This window comes from Marmota monax, unplaced genomic scaffold (assembly GCF_021218885.2).
Source record: "Marmota monax isolate L192 unplaced genomic scaffold, Marmota_monax_Labrador192_F-V1.1 WCK01_AAM20220418_F8-fsc00018, whole genome shotgun sequence".
Taxonomy (NCBI): Eukaryota; Metazoa; Chordata; class Mammalia; order Rodentia; family Sciuridae; genus Marmota; species Marmota monax.
The window spans coordinates 2,765,849-2,787,646 of record NW_026692201.1 but is presented as its reverse complement, the minus strand read 5'-3'; the positions used below and the strand labels follow the sequence as shown (position 1 = coordinate 2,787,646).

The window sequence follows — 21,798 nt, the reverse complement described above, 5'->3', positions numbered from 1 at the left end:
AGGGGGTTGAGTACAATAAACCTTCTGTAACCACATTTTCTGCATCCTCTCATTCAAAGAACATTGGATAGAAAAATGTAGGGAAAAAATTTCATAAAGTTCCAAAAAGCAAAACTTGAGTTTGCATCTTGCTCAGTACTACACTGGATTTGTGCACATGAAGTGACGTGTGGGCATTGTATTAGGAATTATGAGTCATCTAGAGATGATTCAAAGTATGCAGGAGGATGTGCGTAGGTTTTGTACAAACACTAAGGCGTTTTATGTAAGAGGCTAGAGCATCTGCAGACTTGGGTACCCACAAGGAGTCCTGGAACCAATCCCCTCAGACACTAAGGAAAAATGATATGATTTTTTTTCTCTATATAAGATTTCTTCTCTATATAATTTCCCAGATGATGTCATTAAGAACTAAAGATAAACCTATTTGAAATGCCAAAGTCTGTCTTTACATGTAATTTGGAAAAAGGGCAGAATATTAAGAGAAAATAGTTTGATTATACATTTTGTATTTAGGGATGCTTCCAACCCAAGAGGTAAACAAGACACAAGCCTGTTTATTCATTTGTCCCCCGCTGCCCTACAGGCCGCCTTGACCATTCAGGATAGCCACATCGAGATCCACAAGCTGGTTCTGCAGCAGGAGAGCCTGGCCCCCAGCCACTCTTTGCGAGGCGGCTCCTTCCAAGACCAGGAAAAGTCCCGCAACCTGGAGAAGCAGCGTGAGGAGCTGGCTAACATCCACAAGCTCCAACACCAGTTCCAGCAGGAACAGCGGCGCTGGCACCGCAGGTGTGACCAGCAGCAGCGGGAGCAGGAGGCCAAGGAGAGCTGGCTGCAGGCGCGGGAACGGGAGTGTCAGTCCCAGGAGGAGCTTCTGCTCAAGAACCGCAGCGAGCTGGACCATCAGCTCCAGGAGTACCAGCAAAACCTGGAGCGGCTGAGGGAGGGCCAGAGGATGGTGGAGAGGGAGAGAGAGAGCCTGCGCGCCCAACTGGGCCTGCAGTGTCCGTGGAAGCACAGCCGGCAGAGCAGCCTCCCCGCAGCCTTTCCCCCAGGAAGCAAGGAGGTATGGCTCTCCCAGGGTGTCCAAGCAGCTTTCAAAGGCAAGCTCAGTCCTCCAGGGATGCTATGCAAACACCGGTGTTACTGGTTGTTGTGTAAGAGCTCACAAGAGCGTCTCAAATTGGTAGATAGTAAAAGCTAGGAGCTTTCCGAAGCAATGCATGTGTCTTGACTTGAAACATGGAAATTTTAAAGACCAAGGTTCTATTGGATCATCCTACTCAGAGACACCTTTCCCTGAGGAAGGAACATAGAATCAGATTGACCCAGTAAGGTGAGGGCAGGTTTGCCTTAGAAGCACATTCACTGTGAGCATGCCATTTTTCCAGTATTTTAAGGACCCTGTTTCTATAATCTATTCCTATGGTATATAATAAGAATATTCTATCATCTATGATTCATGTACCTTTTAGACTGGTTAGGTATAAATATATATTATATGCAAATAAAACACTGTTCTGTTATGTTAAGCTTATTCTCTCTTTGTGAATTGGCTAGATTAAATTCCAAATCCATATCACTAATAATAGTTAACATGATTTGCACTGTCACCATAATGGGACTCAAAGAGATCTGTCCAAAGAAAGAGGAGACCGCTACTCTACTTTCCAGCCTCTTGACCTATCACAGAAAAGAACTTAAGAATCAGTCAGGTTTTAGCAAACAGGGAGTGCTTTGTTAGAAAGTGAAAAGCAAAAGCCAAAAGAAAGTGAAAGTGAAGATGTGTTTTCAGAGCAGTATACAGTGCTGTTGAGGGTAAGAAGCAGCTTTGGGGTCTCTGGTGGGCATGGGAAGGTCAGTGGGAATGGCCTCAGCCTGGTGGTTGTGAGGCCATTTATGGGAGCCTGGCCTTTCTCAGGCCCTTAGTTCAATGTTGTCTCCTCTATCTGATCGGTAGATAACATTGGGAATGTATCCTAGATTATAGGTTTCTAAAAATATTACATCTCCCTTTGTTTAGTCTGAACATACATTGTGTAAGCTAACAATGCATTTGAGCTTAATCAAAATGAGGCCCTTTTTCATAGACGAGTGAATTATAGTAATTCTAAGATTCATACATTTGTCAGTAATTATTCATTTTCTACTTTGCTGGATTCAGTTTGCTCCAGGTGTGGAGGAGAAACTGGCCTGGGGATAAAAGGTGTGAGGAGCTTTCCCATAGGCTCTGGGGTTAAAGATACAGTTTTTTTTCTCACTCTTTTGTTTCCTTTCTACTTATATTTTCTATCTTGCCTCAAAGCTAATTAAAGACATAGGCTATGTCTGAGTAGGATGAAATCTTTCAGAAGATTATGTGTTTTCTTTGCATCCTCTCTGACAATGCTTGGCAATCCCATTCATCCCAGGAGTTTAGTTTTCTGTGCTATATGTGTTGCATGTATGCTTTTTATTGATAATGCATGAAGTTGTAAAAGCTAATGAGAACTGTGTTGCATCTGATTTTTCTTTCAAGTTTGCTAAATTACATTTATTGCAAATTCCTTATGTATATATGGATATGTTTTCAATTTTTTATTTAGTAAAAATTAAAATGTTCTGTCTTTGATTAAAATAAAGTAGAGACTCTTTAATAGTCTAGGACACTGCAGCTTTGTTATAAAAGACATTGTGGATAGTGAATTGAATTCTTTGGTTCTAGCTCATTTAAATGGAATGAGAGGAAACAGTAAATGGTGATATTCTTCTTGATCTCACTCTTATTGAGGTCTTGATTGTGAGATTCTAGTAGAAATAAACACTTTACTACGTTTGTTTAAGTTGCTGGAGAAATTATAGTACTTTTTCTGTATTTCTTTACACAGGTAACGGAACTTAATCCATCTGAGGGTTTGTGTCGTGAAAATTCACTCCTCATCCATGAAGCTTTAGTACAAATGTCACTTAACACTTTCAGTAAACCGAGTTCATCAGGCATCCACGAGGATGCCACTTACCCCCCAAATATATCTAATTCTGATTTGGTGAGGACTAGTGAAAATCAAGTAAACCTCAAGACGGAAGTTTCTCATTCTTCAGATGTCAACCATGAACTGTGGACAGCTGTTGGGCCCTGTCATCAGATACCTCCTCTCCACGAAAGCAGCAAGGATTCTTGTAAATATGGTAATTAACACCTTACACATTGCCTGTGTAGTTTCAACAAGAAATTGTGTTCTCTGAATGATTGGCTCTTCTGCAGATTGAATCAAAGTGAGCCCTAATATGGGAGTCAATTGGTGATGATGAGCTGGAGTCTGTAGCACACACTTTTTTGTGGGGAAGTCTGGGGATGGCCTTCTCTCAGAAGCATCTAGACAAGCAAAGCCATGAATGTAGGGTTTAGGAAATGAGACCAACACATAAGAACCAGGTGGTTTTTAGGCCTGTGGGCCCAAAGGGTCATGTCCCCTTAAAAGTGAAGCAACTTGATCTTTATTCCCCACTGTAGACCCTGCTATGTCCCGATACGCATATCCGTTGACTCTCAGAAATAAAAGAAAGGAACAGGGTTTGCAATAGGACTTTATGGTCTATCACAGCAATTTCCTGTAACGTTAGAGAAATCTTCTGTACTGCTATTAAACACCCCAAATGAAACTGTTAACATCATTTGTCATTGTAAAAAAAGGTGTCGTCTCTCCATAAGTACCTCGTAATAACACAATTTGCTAATCCCATTAAAGCATTTGCCAAATATAAAGGAAGGGCAGCTCGAGTTTCCAACTCGACGTGAATCCAAATGATTTAAATCTATGTCTATCATAAATTGTTTTCTGTGGGATATGAGGTAGGGAATGAGAAGAACTTGAAACCTCTCTACCGAAAAACAGATGGTATGCAATAGAATAAACAAATGGCCGGCCACATGGACCTGAAATAAATCACTGACAGTAAAATGTTTCAGAAACATAAAACAAGCAGTGTATAGAGATCCTTAGAACTTGACATGGACTTGTGTCTGCGACTAATATATATTAGTTTGTCAGTTGGGTGGATAATTTTTCAGCAACAAAATTATTTGAAGGTGTTGAGCTTCTTCCAATTAGGGAATCATAATTCTAACACTACCTGCAAGTTGATTTATTGCTGATATAAAAGATCTTGATTCTTAATAGTGAATAATTCTTTATACCACTTAGCCACTGCTGTGATGTTCTTACTTCTCGTCAGCATGTAGGAGAGAATGAAATAGTTCTTAAAAGTATCGTTTCAAATGTTCCTTAAATAAAAGAGAACAATACATTGGATTAATAGTTTGGACTAAAAAAAAATGTTAAGCAAAATTTAGAAAATAGGACCCCTTTAATGTATTATCTTGCAGTTTAATACTGTGGAGACCACACTGCAGGGTGCTTTTTTTCCTAGGCACATGTTGCTTTGCTCTGCTGATTCATTAACTTGCTATTTACAGGGCTTTATGTGTTTTTGCCAGTGTGGTTTTGCATCCTGGCTTTGGTATAATTCAAAAACTCAGTTTGAGCTTAACCACATTCGGCTTTTGTTTAAGAGAAGTATTTCTCTTTTACTTGTTTTGTGTATCTGCCATCTTTTTCTATTGCCTTGTGCTTCAAAGTAGAAAGCTTTTAAACGTTTGGCAGCATACCCGCAGTAGATAGAAAATGTACCAAGGAAATAAACAGTGACTATACACAAAACCATTCTATCTGCCTATAAAGAGTTAGATAGGGCCAAGAGAAATGCTGAGAAAATAGACTTATGCTGAAGAAATTGAATGTCCAGTATAGGCCAAGGACACTCAGCACATTTACAGCAGGGAGGGAAATCAACTTTGGCCTAAATCTCTCAGGAACATCCTGGTGTATATAAGTACAGATTGGATCAGAAATGCTATGTGCACTGTTAACCACCAGAGTTTTGCAACTAGTCAGAAAAACCCTATTTATATTTGTTTACTTAAGCATGATAAGCAATTTCTCGAAGAGACAAAAGAACAGGGAATAGGAGGTGATAGGGAAGTGGAATGAAAATGTGATATATTTTCTTAAGAGGGCGGTCAGGGCCAGATAACATTGTTGAAATGGCTCCAGAGCTTTCACAGCACTTTAAATCGAAAGTAGCAGGACATCAGCTGCAGGCCAGGGTCTCAGCTGGGGTGTGGAAGCAGTGATGGAGGGGGCAGGGCTGGTGGAGGCAGGCCCCTGGTGTGCTGGGTGGTTAGGAGCACAGTCTGTGTGCTGGAGTCAAGGTCTAGTCAGAGTATCCAGCGTCTTTCATACTGTACTACTGAATCTTTGGATGAGTGGTCACAGAGACCACTACTGAGAATCCCCGTGGTTCACAGTATGCTGGCCAACAGTGTTTGCCCATAATGTTCTGGGCTGGTGAATTTGTTAAATGTTCATTTAACCATGACTTTAACCATCAGCTGTGCTGATTATTTCATCCATAGGCCCTAAGGTCAGCTGTTTCAGGCAACAGCTTAAAGGATAGTTTGCTTTCTTGTCTGGTCCAATACTGTGTATGAGCCCAGCTCAGATCAGCAGATGTGAATTTCAGGAACTTTCAGGAACATTCAGGAACATTAAGGCTGATGCACAAAATTGTATGTAAACAAAATTTGTGAACATGTCTAGAAGTCACCTAGTCTGGAATTTTCATTGTTTTTTATTGTTTGTTTTTTGTTTTTGTTTTTGTTTTTTTTCCCCCAATCCAGCCTCACCAGTCACTTTATACTCTCTGTGCTCTGATTTTGATTAGTGTGAATTGCTCTACCACCAATAACCATATGGCACATTGTTATTTCATTCACTAAGGATTTATTTGGAGAAACTTCCTTTAATATGACAACCCACTGACATGGTTCTGGTTATCTCCATTTGAGAGGGGAAACTAGGATGCATAATGGTTAAGCAGCTTGTCCTAGATCACACAGTTAGGAAATGGGAGAAATGGGAATTGAACCCAGGAAGACTGGCTCTGGAACTCATGCTCTCAATGATTGCATTATAAATTATTAATTTCCAGAGAACCGGGTTGAGTTGTACTTTTAACTTAAGTTGCAGTAGATATAAAATAAATCCTTTTTTTAATGCCTGGCAGGATGTTCATGATTAAGGGCCAGGTTTTTGTTTTTGTTTATTTCCTTTCCCTCCCTTTGTTTTTAATGTTACCATTTGGAAACAATTTCTAAGTGCTTTGGATTAGGTGGCCAACTCTTACATGGAGCTTGAGCATCTTCAGATATCATAAATATCCTTTAGTTTCCCTCTTGCCTCATAAGGCGCCCTTTTTAAAGAATACTTTGCTTCCTAATGTTTAATAATAATCCTATGTTATTTGCAAATATTTTTAAGGTGGCACTTTAAAGTTTACTTTGTAATTTTTGAAGTTATTTCATGGACAAAATTCTTGGGTGTTTGTATATTAAATCCAAATTCGTATTTAACTTTCTTCATAATAGAAGAGATGGTTGGTTTAAAAACTTTTTCTGCTCTCTTCTGAGGGATACCAGCCAAAGCCACAAAAAAAAAAAAAAAAAATCTTTAAGCAATGAAATCTCTATGGGGCGATTGCTATGTAATTGGCCCTGTGAGATTCTCAACTGCATTACCCCTAGAAGAAAAAAAAATGCTGCTGTGACTTTTTTCCTTCTAACTTGAAAATTCTAGAACAATATATTTAATGCATCTATTAGTTTAAATTATTTGTTTTTTTTGTTAATCAATAAAGAAAACCTTTTATGAAAATCAAAAATCTTCATAGTGTTCTCCTTCAAATGTATTTCTATCTGTATCTCCATACTATATTTTCAAGTTACCTAAACAATTCTTTGTGAGGCAGTTGAACATAATATTGGAATACATATGATATAGTTTAAATCAAGACTCAAATTTTATATGGTAATCCTGTAGTACTAAAAAAAAAACAGAGAGTAACTTTATTAAATTTGAATTTCCAAATGGTGTTCTTTTACTACATATTAGATTTTGGTACCCAGCAAAATGTTTTCAAAATTTAAAGCATTGTCTTCAGATTAATTCATCTTAGCAATGTTGCTTTTGTTAAAAAAAAAATTGACAGCTGTGTTAAACTTTCAGTAACAAGTTGTTTTTTTTTACATAGAAAATTTCTAAATGAAAAGCCATGCTATAGTTAGTATTTAAGCAACAGTCTTCAAAAAGTGAGAATATGGTAATTTCCAGTGTTTTAAAAATATTCCATAATTCAGAAATTGGCACCTTATTTGTATAATCTGTGTGGAGAGAAGCTTTGTCAAAGACCTTCAGGCAATCTCCCATGAAACTGAAATTGGCATTAGATACCATAAACTTGAAGGACAAAGGTGCATTTGAGGAAGGAGTTGTATAAGTTTGCTAGAGCTACCATAACAAACTACCTCAGACCTGGTGGCTTAAACAACAGAAATGTATTCCCTCACAGTGGGGGAGACTAGAAATCTAAGATCAAGGTGGTGCAGGGAGGGCTGGTTTTTTCTGAGCCCCTCTCCCCTTGGTTTGTAGATAGCTCTTCTCCCTGTGTCTCTACATGGCTTTCCCTCTGTGCCTGTCTGTATTTTGATTCAGTCTTCTTATACCCTCATATTGCTTCAGGGCCTGTGCTAATTACCTCATTTAACTCGTTTTCCTCTTTAAAGACTCTGTCCCCTAATACATTTGGAGATACTTCAATATGTAAACTTTTAATGGACACAATTCAGTCCTTAATGGGATAAAAGGATTATTTTAAACGTTACAAAAGCCTCATTTTTTTTAATGCACAAAGTTGAACTATAATCTACCTGCATTGTTAATTTTTTGACTTGATTAGGGTAGTGATTTGAATTTAGTTTTAAAAAAATTGCTTAATGACAAAATTATGATAAATGCCTTTATATACATTTATAGATAGAGTGATTAAATCTATATCAACACAGAAATTAGGGCAGAAAAATATACTCTACAGGTTCATTTCCTACTAATATAACCTAAACCTGAAATTCATGTTTGTCAGCTGAGGCCTTAGATAAGGAGCTTTGGGAATTTTGAGCTCTCTCTGTTCTGGGGAGGGATATTAGATGTCTCTGTTTGGATTACTTAAATGAAACCAAAACTAAAGGGTTGGGAACATTTATTATGGCATTGAATATATCTATATGAGTTTGAAGCAGTCAAAATTGAGAATCCATTGAACAACTCTATATTTCTTCTAGAATCTTGACTATCACTTTAGATAATATGTAACAGAAACCACAGTACTGATTGCTTTTGGGAAATCTACATCATGATAGAAGTATAAGGAATTTTTTTGGAATCAAAGGCTTAGTTTTAATCTTCCTCATTGACAAATGTAAGCTGATTGACTTTGTTTAGCCTTTTGCAGATTTTGTACCAGGAAAAGGAAACATGACCTTTGCCTGGTAAAGCCAGGTGAGCCTCAAGTGCTAATTGCTAGTTCCTGATGGCGTATAATCCAGGTGCAGGTTGGCCCTGTAAGCCAACTGGGCCAGGGCCATGTGCTTTAGCAGGAGAGCAAAACCAGCAGGTGGGTGGACTGGGGGGCAGCCAGCCAATCTTGTGGCTGCTTGTTCATCCTGACCTGCTGCCAAAGTGGGCGTCCACTTAGTAAGAATGGTTCTAGAGGAGCTGGGTTCTGGCTCAGTGGTAGAACGCTTGCCTACAGGTGTGAGGCACTGGGTTCAATTCTCAGCACACATATAAATAAATGAACAAAATAAAGGCCCATTAATGTCTTAAAAACACATTAACAATAACAAGAAAAGAATGGTTCTAGAAGTTAGGCCTGGCTCTGGGTCATCCTTCGCTTAAAAGTGAAACAAACACACACACACACACACACACACACACACACACACGGCTTTTGGACCACATATTTGACCTTTCTAGAATGACGTGACTTTAGTCTCAAGGTGATTAAGGATCGGGTTTAGAAAGGAGGTTTTTTGTAACCACTTATATATCAAACATGCCTTAGGGATAAATCCTGCTTTGCATCAATCACAGTGATGTGTGGGGCAAAGATCCATCACCAGCAAAGAAAGCATCCCCCTCACCAGGTATCAGAATCTGGGGATGGTCTCCCTCATCCTTCTCCCTAACCAACTGTGAAGCGTCTACTTTTAGGTCCCATTCGAAATATGGAATATTCAGCTGAGTACTGTTGTTTTACGTTTGCCTGAAGGATCTGGCCATCTGGTTCAGACAGTGGCCTCGTAAATAGTGTTCGTGGATCATCAGATCTTTGTGGCAGCTATTCAACACTGACGTTGCGACTTGAATGCAGCCATAGGCAATACATAAAGAGTGTGCTAGCCAGGCGTGGTGGCGCATGCCTGTAATTTCAGCAAGTCTAGAGGCTGAGACAGGAGGATCACAAGTTTCGGGCCAGCCTCAGCAACTCAGTGAGGCCCTAAGCAATGTAGTGAGATCCTGACTCAAAATAAAAAATAAATAGCTAGGTGTAAAGTGCCCCTGGGTTCAAACTCTAGTATATATATAAAAAAAAAAAATGTGCTCAGCTATGTTCCAACTAAACTTATTTATAAAAACAGGTGAATGTAGTTTGCCAACACCAGAAGTTGGTTTCCAAACTTAACCCCCTTCTGCCTAAGTTGAAGGTAGATGAAATACTCCCACTAGATTGAAATGTTCATCCAAATTAACTCCCCTTCAGAAGAATTAATAATGTGATATTATGTGGCACTTCATGCCTTTGAAAAACACATCTGAATTCATGATCTCATTTGTTCTTTACAATGATCTCCTGAGATCATGATTACTGTCTTTGTTTTCCAAATAAGGCAACTTTTCTTTCACTCTGTTCATTCAGTGAACACATGAATTCAGATAGATAGTTAGGTGTATTTGATGAAGTTTAAGCCCAGTGGTTGAAACTTGGAGAATCATTCTCCCAAACTCCCACTCCCTATGACGGTGTTGGAGCAGGCCTTAACTCTGAAGCTAATGAGAAGTAAGACACATGAATGGGATTTTTTGCTAGAAACCTGGTTACTGCAACTGAACATATATCAGAGTTTCCTGCAGCTTGCAATAAAAACACAGCTTCCTCTGTTTAGAGATCTGATATGAATCAGGGTTTGTCTGGAGCCTGCAAACTTGTGTATCTAACATTCTTCTTAGGTGATTTTGAAGCATCCAGCCTGATGAATGTCCATGTGTCTCTGTACTGTCAACCTGGGTTGTTGGGCTTGATGTTCCAGAACCTCAGTTCAAATCCTGAATCTTGTACTGCTGTGTGATCTCTTAGTTTCCACCAAAGGAAGGGACATGTTAATAGGATTAAGGAAAAGGCCTTGCATGTCCTGGGGAGCCAGTGAACATCAGTTTCATTCCTACATTATTTTAATGGACATCCAGAAGTAGCCTACTAATAAAAATGAATGTGTCTTCTAAATGTCACTAGAAAGCTAATGGCTTAAAATGTGATAAAAATTAGCTGTACATTAGAGATTTTTTTTTCTTTTTACTCAGAATGGGAATAAGTAGAATAGAAGGGGTGACTATTTTTCTGTATTAGTCTCATTTGGGGACATTTATAGTGCATCACCAGAATTGACCCAGGGAGGAAGTCCTGAAAGCCCAGTGTTTTCTTCCCTTTCTTCCTCCCTGTGGTAGAACATTTTTTACCAAATATTTTTATAGCCAGGTGTAAATACCCAAATGTAAGACATTCTGCAACAAGACTGAACTTCTCAAATTAGAATGGAGAACTTTAATATCTAGACCACCCAACCTTTATTGGTTGCTTCCTATAAATACACCTCCAGCAAAACTTCTAATCATATTTTGGTTCTGGAGCAAGCCCTCTGACTGTCAGACAGAGAAAATGTCAAATGCATCCAACAGGAGTTGGATGAGGTAAACCGTTTCTTGCTTGAAATTTTAAAAATCCATTCTGGTTTATGACCTTAATCTCTCTGAGTTGGATTATCCTGGAATAATTTGTCCTTGATAGTGCTGGAAAAACTGATAAAAATCAAACTTCAAAAGAATCACCAGGAAGCAGCTCTTATTAGCACTTATAATTTGAATTAATTAGGTGTGCAACAATTTATGTAATGTCTGTCTGTCCCACTAGAGAGTAAGCTGCATGGGGGTGGAGTATTGTACGCATCTTCTTTGCTAATTGCTCTGTCGCAGGCACCAAGTGCAGTGTTTGGCATATGATGCACAACTGATAAATATTTATGAAATTAATGAAGGAGTCGAGGCTACATTGTTTAGCAGAAATGAAAGCAACTGTGAGCTTGAGCCACACATTGTAAGAAGTTGAAAAGAGATATCAGAGCTATGGGATGTAGTAGTGGTTGATGCAGGCTGGGTGGGCAGGGTTCGTGCCTTAGGATGGCTAATGGGAATGACTGTTTTAAAACTTTTCATCAAATGGGTGCACGTTATATTCCATCTGAATCCTCTTTAAAGAAATAGAACTTGTAGGTAACTGCAACATCCCTGCCCTTTAACATCTTACTGAATTCTTGGTAGCAGACTTGAAAAATTAAAGACTTTTTCCCTCCTCTCCACTAATGATATAAATTTGTTTACTGACATCCAATACTATTAGAGTAAGAATTCCTCCTAGAACTTTAGAGAGCATCTCTTTTATATGAGTAAGTTTTCCATTTAGAACATTATACATATAGCTCCCATATGGTCATGTGTAGCAAATGAAAACAAGTTAAAATGTGTTTTTCATAAAATGCTTTATGTTAACCTAAACTTGCAGAAATGAATCCATTGCTGTCCTTGTAAGAAGTGAACACATAAATTATTTACCATGTAATTGTTATATCGATAACAATTAGTCATCTTATCTATTCATTGGCATTTTTTTTTAAACAAAGTGTCTGGAACACCAGTAAATTAAGCATGGGTGGCTAGCTTGACATCAGTGAAACACTTTCTTAAACTCTTTTTCTTCTGCTAAATCCTATTTAACAGTCCAATGTATCTCCCCAGGCAAAACAATTAGTATTTGTTTATTTAAATACACTCCTAAAATGTGAACCAATTTCTCTGGCATGACATTCTATGTGTCAGCCTTAGAATATTGCCTGAAACAACACATATTTATTACAACAGTCTTAAAATTAAGTGTGGTGGTATCTTCGGAAATATATTCCTTTGCTTTATCCCAGACTAATGGACTGAAACACACTTATGTTACTAGCCTGTCACTTCTGAGACACAACTGGCTGGGGAGGAGTAATTGTTCTAATCAGATCTTGGGCCAGATAATAAGGCTGTGCCTTAGTTTTGATCTATGGAGATGCTAATTTGCTACAATAAATCACTATTGAATTTCCTTGGGTAAGGGACCAGAGTATCCATTCTCTTTTTGGAGAAGGTATTTTTTTCAACTGAATATGCAATGTTAATACTTGATTTGAAGAATTACTGAAGGGAAGACAGACTGCAACAGCTCAAATTATGAGGGATAGGAGCAATTGCACAGTGAGGCTATTTAAGATCTAATTGTTTTCGTGTTGACTCTTTTTCCACAGCTCTCTTTGTGCAGACTGCATTACCCTACATCTCTTTCTTCCTAAAACACAGCATGCTGGATATTTGTATTAAATATAGATTATATGGATCATCCAGTAAAAAATATAGGAGACTCTGCTTCTCTGGTGAATTGAAGTCATTATTTTTTTCTTAGCAATGATGCTGTAAGGCTTTGGAAGAAACATTTACAAGCAAAGCATTGGCAGAGTTTTAATTTTATTTAATGACCTGCTTCCTACCAGTGATCTTGGCACCCTGTGCAGCGATTTGCAATCAATTAATCATGCAGAATGTTGTAATGCTGCAGTAAGGGCATTGCCCTCTCAGAGTCCCATAAATCCACCAGAAACAAAGAACAGGAATTACATGCTCAGAGACCTCTTCACGGGAAACCCAAATGAGGGGGTGGTTTTTATGTTCTGTTTTCTAATGTGTCCTCCAAAGCCTCAATATTTTCTTGTGGATTCTGACTTTTGAAGTCCCCACTTCTCAGAGACAGCTTGACCCTTTACTGGGCTCTCAGTATAGGAATCCATAAATCTTAAAATGCATAAAATTTAGACAGAGATCACTTAGGCAGGGGGGAATTCTTGATTCTTCTGGATTGCTGAAAGAAGGTTATGGTTTAGTGTTTTCCTGTGAATTGAGGGCAGTTATGTCCAACTGCAGGAGGCCATGTTTTGGGGAGTCCTGGTAGGAATGATTCAGAAAGGAAGCATGTTTCCATCCTGGAAATACACTGACATGTGCTACAGGCAGATGGTAGAAGATGGGATAGTGAGATATTAGAAGTCAGGAAGACTTTGCATACTTGGCTTTGCCAAGAGCTTCTGGAATCTGCATGTTCAGAATCTTAAGCTTGTATTCTTGTCATTTCAGAAGTGCCCTTGCAGTTAACTGTTATGATGAATTTTATTTTCTAATTTGAGCATTGAAAATATGGAGCAATTTGATTTAAAATCTAATAAGTTTAAACCCTTGGATGTACATATATTGTTGCCTTTGTTCATTTTCCTATGGTTCTGTTTTTGGAATGTTCTTGTACCAAGAATACGAAAGCTTAACATGTATTCTGTCTGATTAAAAGTGAACTCTCTTTAAAGAAATGGAAGATTTTTCCAAGCTCTTTTACTTCCAGTGAGTAGGTTAAACTTCTGGCTCTTGAAGAATTTATTCCTACCAAAAAGTTGTACTATTTTTGATTTCCTGTTGGTTTGTCTGGATTGGCATAATAGACACAAGCAGAACTCATCCTATATTTTTAGATGCTTGATGCTTCTGTTCAGCATGAGCCTTAAAATATACTCACAAAGTTTTACATATGCAAATTACTTTTCATCAGTTCCTAGAGTGGGTGTAGGAGGGGGAGAACATAATGAACATTTTGACCAAAATGTGATGGTCTGTTAGTCAGCATGTGGTAGTGCGGCCACATTTTGCATTCAGACTCCAATATGAGAAAGTATAGTTGCTCATTGGTGTCTCCCTTGGGACAGACCACTGGAGCCATACCCACCTTGAAAGTAGAATGCTGTGGTCCTATAGGGGGTTGTTTGGCAGTTTAGGGTACTTCACTCAATTACCTACATCATTTGGTATTTTTTTAAAAAATTCTTTTAGTTATTTTATGCTGAACACACAATCTGAGGTTAAGGATTATGAAAAAACAGATGCTAAATTTGTCCTTATGAGTTCCCTCTGCTCTGAGCTGGTTATGAATTGTTCACCTTAATGAACACAGAGGGGGAAGCCAGAACCTATTCTGTGCAAGCTGGAAGCAAACAAAATACTGGGGGGAAAAATCACATTAAAAGTCCCCTACTTGTGCAAGTTATCGTAGGTTCTGGTCTGAACATAGAAAGAATTTTTTTTTTCCTGAGTGATGCTGCCAGTAAATTTAAGTACTTCCTCTGTATATTTGTCAGATAACAGATGAAGACAGATAGAGATATGACTGACATGCATGTCAGATTCAATCTCTTGCCTACTACTTAAGATATCCAGTGCCCTCCCCACCCCCACACAGTGGTAGGAGAGGAACACAGCTAAATTCTTTTTGCAAACCAAGGTAGGCGTAAGGGTAAAACATTTAGTTTCTCAAACAAACTTATAGTACTTCTGGTTATGATTATTATTTTCAGGATTTTTTTTTTTGAGAAAACTTTGGCTAACATGGAGAAGATGGGGTTCAGGAAAATTCCAGAAAATGTGTTTCAAAAAGGGCTTGATTAAACTAATGAGTCAACATTGACCCAGAAAAAAACTCTAGGGTTGAAATCTGCTTAGGTTTTTGCTCATTTTTGATCAGAATGACCACGAGCCAAATCAGACCAGACATGTTCCTGTGAGGAATGTAGCTCTTCCCTGCCAATCAAAGATGAGAAAACAAAGAATGGCCCCCACCCCTGCATTCAAATTTTAGAAAAATAGTCTAAAAATACATTTTTCCAACATAGTGAACGTATGTGCATTTATCGGTACTTCACTTTTTATGTGAGGGATTTGAATGAGTGGACAGATGGACGTGTGGAAGAATGCTCTTGGGTAACACTGGACTATGGAGATGGCAGACTGGCACTGTGATTCAGATGGAGGGCTTGGGAATTACATGTGGGTTCAGATCCCAACTCTGTCATTTATTATCTGTGAAAAATATAGCACTTGTTTAAACTTATGATGTATCTTAATGTCCTCATCTTTAAAACTGAATTTCTGATGGTGTTTACTTTGCAGGTAGTGTGAAGATCATAAGGGGATACATAGACAATTCTTAAAATTGTGTGATCCCTTAATAAACATTTATTGTCATTACTGATACTATTATATCTTTGGGTAAGAGAGGAGTAGTTATTAGGTAGTGTGTTTGGTCACTTGAGCCACTAGACTCTTTCCAATGTGGTTGCTCTTGTGACCAGAAAGACTTCTTGTGCCTCATTTGCATATTATCTAAGTCATCACATCCTTCCAAATGTTCCACAATTCAACTGGTTGTTTTTAATTCTTACATGACTTAAAAAGTTCTCATGATCAAATAAGACTGGGAAATGCTGTTTTGAGGACTGTAGGCCTTCTTCCATGCTTTTATTATGATCATATGCTCTGAGACTCTTCAAAAGTAGCATTTCCCAAACCTTTTTAACCACAGCATCCTCCTCCTCATCCCAGCCTCTTACAGGACCTACTGTTTTTTGAAACACACTGTGGAAAACACTGATGTCAATGGATGTTGAAATCAACTCATTGCATGGGGCACACCCTTCAAGAACATTTTTTCTCCCTTGGGAACAAGTTGAAATCCAAGTGACATATTCCAGAATGATTTATCACATGGTTGTATTTTGAAACCCAAATTCAACACAACAGATTTCAGATAGAGCTTTGTTTAGCCCCTAGGCCAGCATGGGGGCCTGCGGACAGGGTTGGTGTCTACTCCTTTTAGGGCTTTGCCGGGTCCACTTTGGGGAACTTATTCAAACTCTCCTTGTGCTGGAGGTTGGTCATCCCTGATGAATCATGGGCCTGGAGGCAGACTCTGGTCTCCAGTCTCTCAGCCTCATCTTGTTCTCTTCCCTCCTTCTTACCCTGAGGTCCTGCTGTGGGATATTCTTTCAGTGTATGTAAGACCAGGCCCTTATACCTTTTGTTCATCTGTTTTCTCTGAATTTTTCCTCAGAATATCCTGTCCTCTGCCCTTTATTCCTGACCTTGTCACCTCTTAGTCCTATTTCAGGAATAGCTCTGGGTCATTTTCTCTCCAGATCCTCTCACACAGGGCCAGGAACCTCTCCCGTGTGGCCCTGTGGAACCAGGAGATACTTTTATTACCTTCTGCACTGTTTTCTCACTTGTGTCTCCTCTGGACTCTGCAGTGTTTTCTACAGCTTACTTCATGTATCAAGGTGTAATTTACAGAGGCTGAAATGCTCAGCTGTTAAGTCTATTGTCCAATCAGTTGGGAAGAAAGAACATCAAGGCACAGAACATGTCTGCACCCCTTATACTCCTTTCCCATCAGCCTCCAACTCCAGCAGCAACCTATCCTCTGCTTTCCATCACCACAGGCTAATTTTGTTTATCCTAAAGTGGAATCAGACCCCACATACCTTTTTGTGTCAGCTTTGTTCACTCAGCATGTTGTTTTTGAGATGCATCCGTGCCGTGGCTTGACTCCTGGGCTGGTTTCCTTGTATTTATTACTGGATACTCTTCCAATGAGGAATATGCCACTGTTGCTTACCCCTTGTGTTGATGGACACCTGGGTTGGTTTTTGGCTTTTGCTATTATGAATAAAACTGCAAAGAACATTCTCCTACATGGATTTTTCTGAATTATGTTTTCATTTCTCTTGGATAAATACCCAGGAGTAGAATTACTGCTGGAATAGGTACCTGTTTAACTCTTAAGAAGCTGTGGAACAGATTTCAAAGTGACTGTACTGACTGAATCCTGGGTGGTGGGAGCACATCTCTTTTAACTTAGTTTCCCTGGAGCCCAGCCCAGTGCAGGGCACACGCTGGACTCTCGGAGTGTGTTGAAGAATGAATGGGTAAGAAGCTCAAACCAGTTTTAATTCTGAAATACTCTGACAAAGCCTAAATGCTTTGTCCATTCAAGGGGAAGGAATTTTCCTGGCTAAATGTGGGTTCATCATCGGCAGGCAGAAAACAGGGAACACTGCTCCCTTCTCAACCTGCTCTTGGGTCAGGCTTTCTCGTTTCAGTTTGGCAGGGTGTGCTGGGTAGCCAAGGATGCAGTTGACACAGGGCCATAGAAATATCCTGATTACTAGTAGCAGCCACGCTTTAAAAAGCCTCCTAAATTTAAGATCTATAACATTCTCATTCCAGGTCCTCCCCGACTTGGTTCACCAACACAAACCCAAATTCAACCAAACTTGACAATTCTCTTTCCATGATGACATCTCCTTTGCAATGGTGGTGGACACCGCCTGTAAGCCCTCCCACAGGCCACCTCCTCCTGTGGACATCCTGGGGAGCCTTCAAGACATAGTTCAGATGCTTTCTCCTCTCTGAAACCTGTTTGGCTACCATATCTGGAAGCTCTCCTTTTCTGGAGGGTTTTGGAAGTCATGTCCAATTTCAATAGCCATTTAGCAGAATATCTTACCTACCGAACTTACCACTCTGCAAGGTAATAGGCAGATCACATGCTTAGTGGCCTCAGCAGTCTGGAGGAGCAAGGGCTGTTGGTCACCAAGGGAGTAACTGAGGCCACTCTACATGATCTTTGGTCTTGGATCCTGCTCATGATTTTCCACTAGAGAAAAGTAACATTGTATGGTAAGGTTGGGCTTCTTCTTGAGAAGAGTTGTTTATAGAAAAACAAGCTCCGATTAAAATAAGGCATCTAGAGAACAAATAGAGGATTTATATCCCCTGCCAGATGATGGACCCATTAAGCCCCAAGTTTCCAATTCTGCAAACATAATAATTATTTCAAAGTTGCCATAAGTGGTTTATTCATTGCACAATTTAAGTTTTTATAGTGTTTCACATCTGGGAGTGTGGGACAAAATGGGTTAAAGAGAAATTAGCTAGCTTTCTTTAGACTCGGGTGTTTGTCATCGGTCACATGTCAAGAAGCACAAATACTAATGGCTAGAGGAACTCCATATGACATTTGTATTTACAAGACAATTTAAAATCACTTCCTTTAGGGAGAGATTGCCCCAAGGAATAGAACAGTACATATGTTCTCTTTTGATTGTGGTTTCAGTCGTTTAAAATTCTAAATTTACCTCTTTTCTATAAACTGTCTACTTTTCTAATTGTACAATTCCTAAAAATGTTTAATTTCCAGAAATGTCATCTTTCCTCTGATAGCATAAATTTAAAAAGAACGTCCAAGAGTGTGAAGTCTTCATTGAACAAAACATATCTTCAATATATTATGTTGTACTTTTAAGTTGTAATTATTTTTGAGCAGCAGAAACTCAAGGCTGTAATTGGAAAAGATATTTCAGAATTTGGTTTCTTAGCAAATGTTATTTCAACCAAATGAGAATTACAAAATTAATGTTTTTCATTTAGAAAAAGATTTGTGTTGCATCAAGAACTGTAAATACCAATGTCTCAAAACAGAATAGGCCTGTAAGTTCTTTAGATCTCATAATTTTACAGTGGATGAAGAAAAAAAAAACACTCATGGGTAGTCCGTTAAAACAAAAAATTGGAGGCCAATTTTTTTTAAGTCTAGTAATAACATAATTATTAAGAAGCAGGTAGAACTAATTAGCTTGGGTATGTTTGATTTAAATGCTTGCTGCTTTCTGGTTTAAAGGAAAGCACGGCTTCTTGCATGTGTAAGAATTTTAACAGCTGTTTTCCCCTCTACTGAACCATCGAGAAGTAAATGCAGCATTGAAATTCCTATGTTGACTTCCTGCCTTATTCAGCTGGCAGAGAAATGAATTGGATTCTTCTCACAGCAAAAGGAGAGGCGTGATTCTTCCTGAATGGGGAGGGTCATGCTGGCAGCAGTTTCCAGAAAGCCAGAGGCTCTTTTGCTGGGATCCTTAGTAGTCCATGATCTCTGTATCCTTAAAAGGAATTTCATGCCATGACAGTACTACCCTGTCCTGTGGCTCCCTGTCATTTAATTCAGCATACCATCTAAGAGGGTGTCCTTGCTTCTTCACCAGGACTCCAAGATCTGAATATTTTAATTTGTTTCCATTATTTAAAAATGGATATTTCTTGTCTAACTGAATATGTTATGGACAATTTAAAATATATACAAAATTAATAGAGGACTCAAGCAATCACTCTCCTACCCATCACCCCTTTAAAAACTAATGGCCACAGGACTGGGATTGTAGCTCAGTGGTAGAGTGCTCACCTAGCACATGTGAGCTCTGGGTTCGATCCTCAGCACCACAGTAAAAATAATAATAATAATAAGTAAAATAAAGGTATTGTGTCCATTTAAAAAAATAATGGCAAGTTGTGTTTCATCTAAATTCCCACTCCCTACATCCTGTATATTATTTTGAAGTAAATTCTAAAAATCATCTATAAATACTAATTCACCCATAAAAACATTTCAATAGATATCTCCCAAAGATAAGGCATTCATTGTAAAACCACTGTCACACCTAGGAAAAAAATTAACAATAATTCCATAATGTCAAAATATAGTCGTATGTTTAAATTTCCAGTTGTTTCATCAATGTCACCTGTGTGTATCTTTCCAGTTTTTTTTTTTTTTTTTGGACTCCAGACCCCAATAAAGCCCACATATTATATTTTTTTTTCTTTGTAGTTTAATGTATCTAGTAATAAAAAAAAGTTTAATTATGAAAAAAATTCAAAAATTATAGAAAATATGTATTCATCATATATTTAACAACTGTTTACATTTTGCCACATTTGCTTCCAATATCTTTTTCTTTTTAAGAAATAATATATTACTGATATGGCTAAGGATCCTCCCATTATCTTGTCCTTTTTTTCCCCCCTATTCAGAGTTAACCAATATCCTAAAACTGGTATGTATCAGCCCACAGTATATTTTATGCTATTGCAGCCCCATCACCAATATATCATGTTTTTTTGTTTTTAATATTTATGCAATCATATTATTTATGTGTATATTTGCAACTTGCTTTTTCACTTATACATGTAGCACAAAATGTTCATAAAATTGCTACCTTTTATTCCAATTTATGAATAAGCCTGTTTATTACCCTAGTGATGAGCAAGTAGGAGGTTTCCAGGGTTTTCCTATTACAGACTATGCTGCATCACATTTCAGTGTGTGTCTCCAGAGCACAGGGATAAGAGTTTACCTACAAATGGTAAGGATAGGATACCTACAGCTTTGCCAGGTGTGACTGATTTCTAAAGTTATCGCACACTGTTACTATCCCCAGCAATGTGTGAGTGTTCCGGCTTCTCCATATATGCCTCAACACTTATCATTGTTGAGTTTCTAATTCTTTTGCCAATATAATGGGTATGAAATGGTAACTCATTATTTCCATTGATTCTTTTCTGATTAGTAATGAGATGTAGTTCCATTTCATAGTTTCAATATTGGCTTTTTAGGCTCCTCTTCTGCAAATTCTCTGTTTATATACATTTTTTTTCTTTTTCCCTAAGTCATAGTAGATTTTGAAATCCCTAAACTGCCCACTCTGAGTTATACAGAGAAAATCTTTTTGAATTTTTGAAATACTATTTATAATTATATCTGCACACTTTAAAATTGGAAAGGGACATTTGATAGAAGTGAACTTTTTATTCTTTCCTTTTGGGGAGTGGGGGGGGCGGGAGGATGTGTACCAGGATAGAGCCCAGGGGTGCTTAACCACTGAGCCACATCCCCATCCCTTTTTGTATTTTATTTGGAGAGAATGTCTCACTGAGTTGCTTAGGGCCTCACTATGTTGTTGAGGCTGGCTTTGAACTCACAATCTTCCTGCCTCAGCACCCACCAGAGCTGCTGAGATTACAGTTGTGCACCACTTACTTCCACAGTGGGCTCCTTCAAGATGGAGAAGAATCAACCACAAGTGCAATAAACCCTTGGAGTGCTGTTTCTGTATTCTGAGACTTAACCATTTGCCTTATTATTCATTGGCATACTTTGTTTCTACTTCTCTCCATTTTCCTCCAAATCCCCTGTATCTGTCTCGATAATTTACCAATATTATTTTACACACAATACATCTAATATCTGTCAGCTTTATTTTCTTTTCTGGAAATTTTGTGTTTTTTTGAATTTTTTAAAATTATAGGTATTTTGACATATTATAAACACATGGGGTGCAACCCATTACAGTTTTGATTCCATTCTTGTGGGTTGAACATGACATGGAGTCACACTCACTGGTCAAGTATTCATAAATTAGTATAAGGAAAGTTATGTTCGATTAATTCTACTGTCTTTCCTATTCCCATCTCCCCTCCCTTCCCTTCATTTTCCTTTGTCTAATCCAATGAACTCCTATGCTTCCCCTCCGTATCCTCCCTTGTTATGGGTTAGTATTCACATATCAGAGAGAACATTTGACCTTTGGTTTTGGGGGATTGGCTTATTTCACTTAGCATGATATTCTACAGCTCCATCAATTTACCAGCAAATGCCATAATTTCATTCTTCTTTAAAGATAAGTAATACTCCATTGTGTATATATACCACATTTTCTTGATCCATTCATCTGTTGAAGAGCACCTGGGCTCATTCCATAGCTTAGCTATTGTGAATTGAGCTTCTATAAACATT

At 38.4% G+C, this 21,798-nt stretch overlaps 1 protein-coding gene across 4 annotated transcripts in view; it reads left to right on the top strand.

Annotated features, from left to right (window-relative positions):
* Positions 1 to 21,798, top strand: part of Arhgef28 (Rho guanine nucleotide exchange factor 28) — a 299,305-nt gene that overhangs the window by 265,995 nt on the left and 11,512 nt on the right. For all 4 annotated transcript variants that reach the window (XM_058574125.1, XM_046427126.2, XM_046427118.2 and 1 more), the window contains 2 exons: positions 587 to 1,069; positions 2,871 to 3,171. In XM_058574125.1, coding sequence (XP_058430108.1) covers positions 587 to 1,069; positions 2,871 to 3,171 — 784 coding nt within the window. The remainder of the gene's footprint in view (positions 1 to 586; positions 1,070 to 2,870; positions 3,172 to 21,798) is intronic.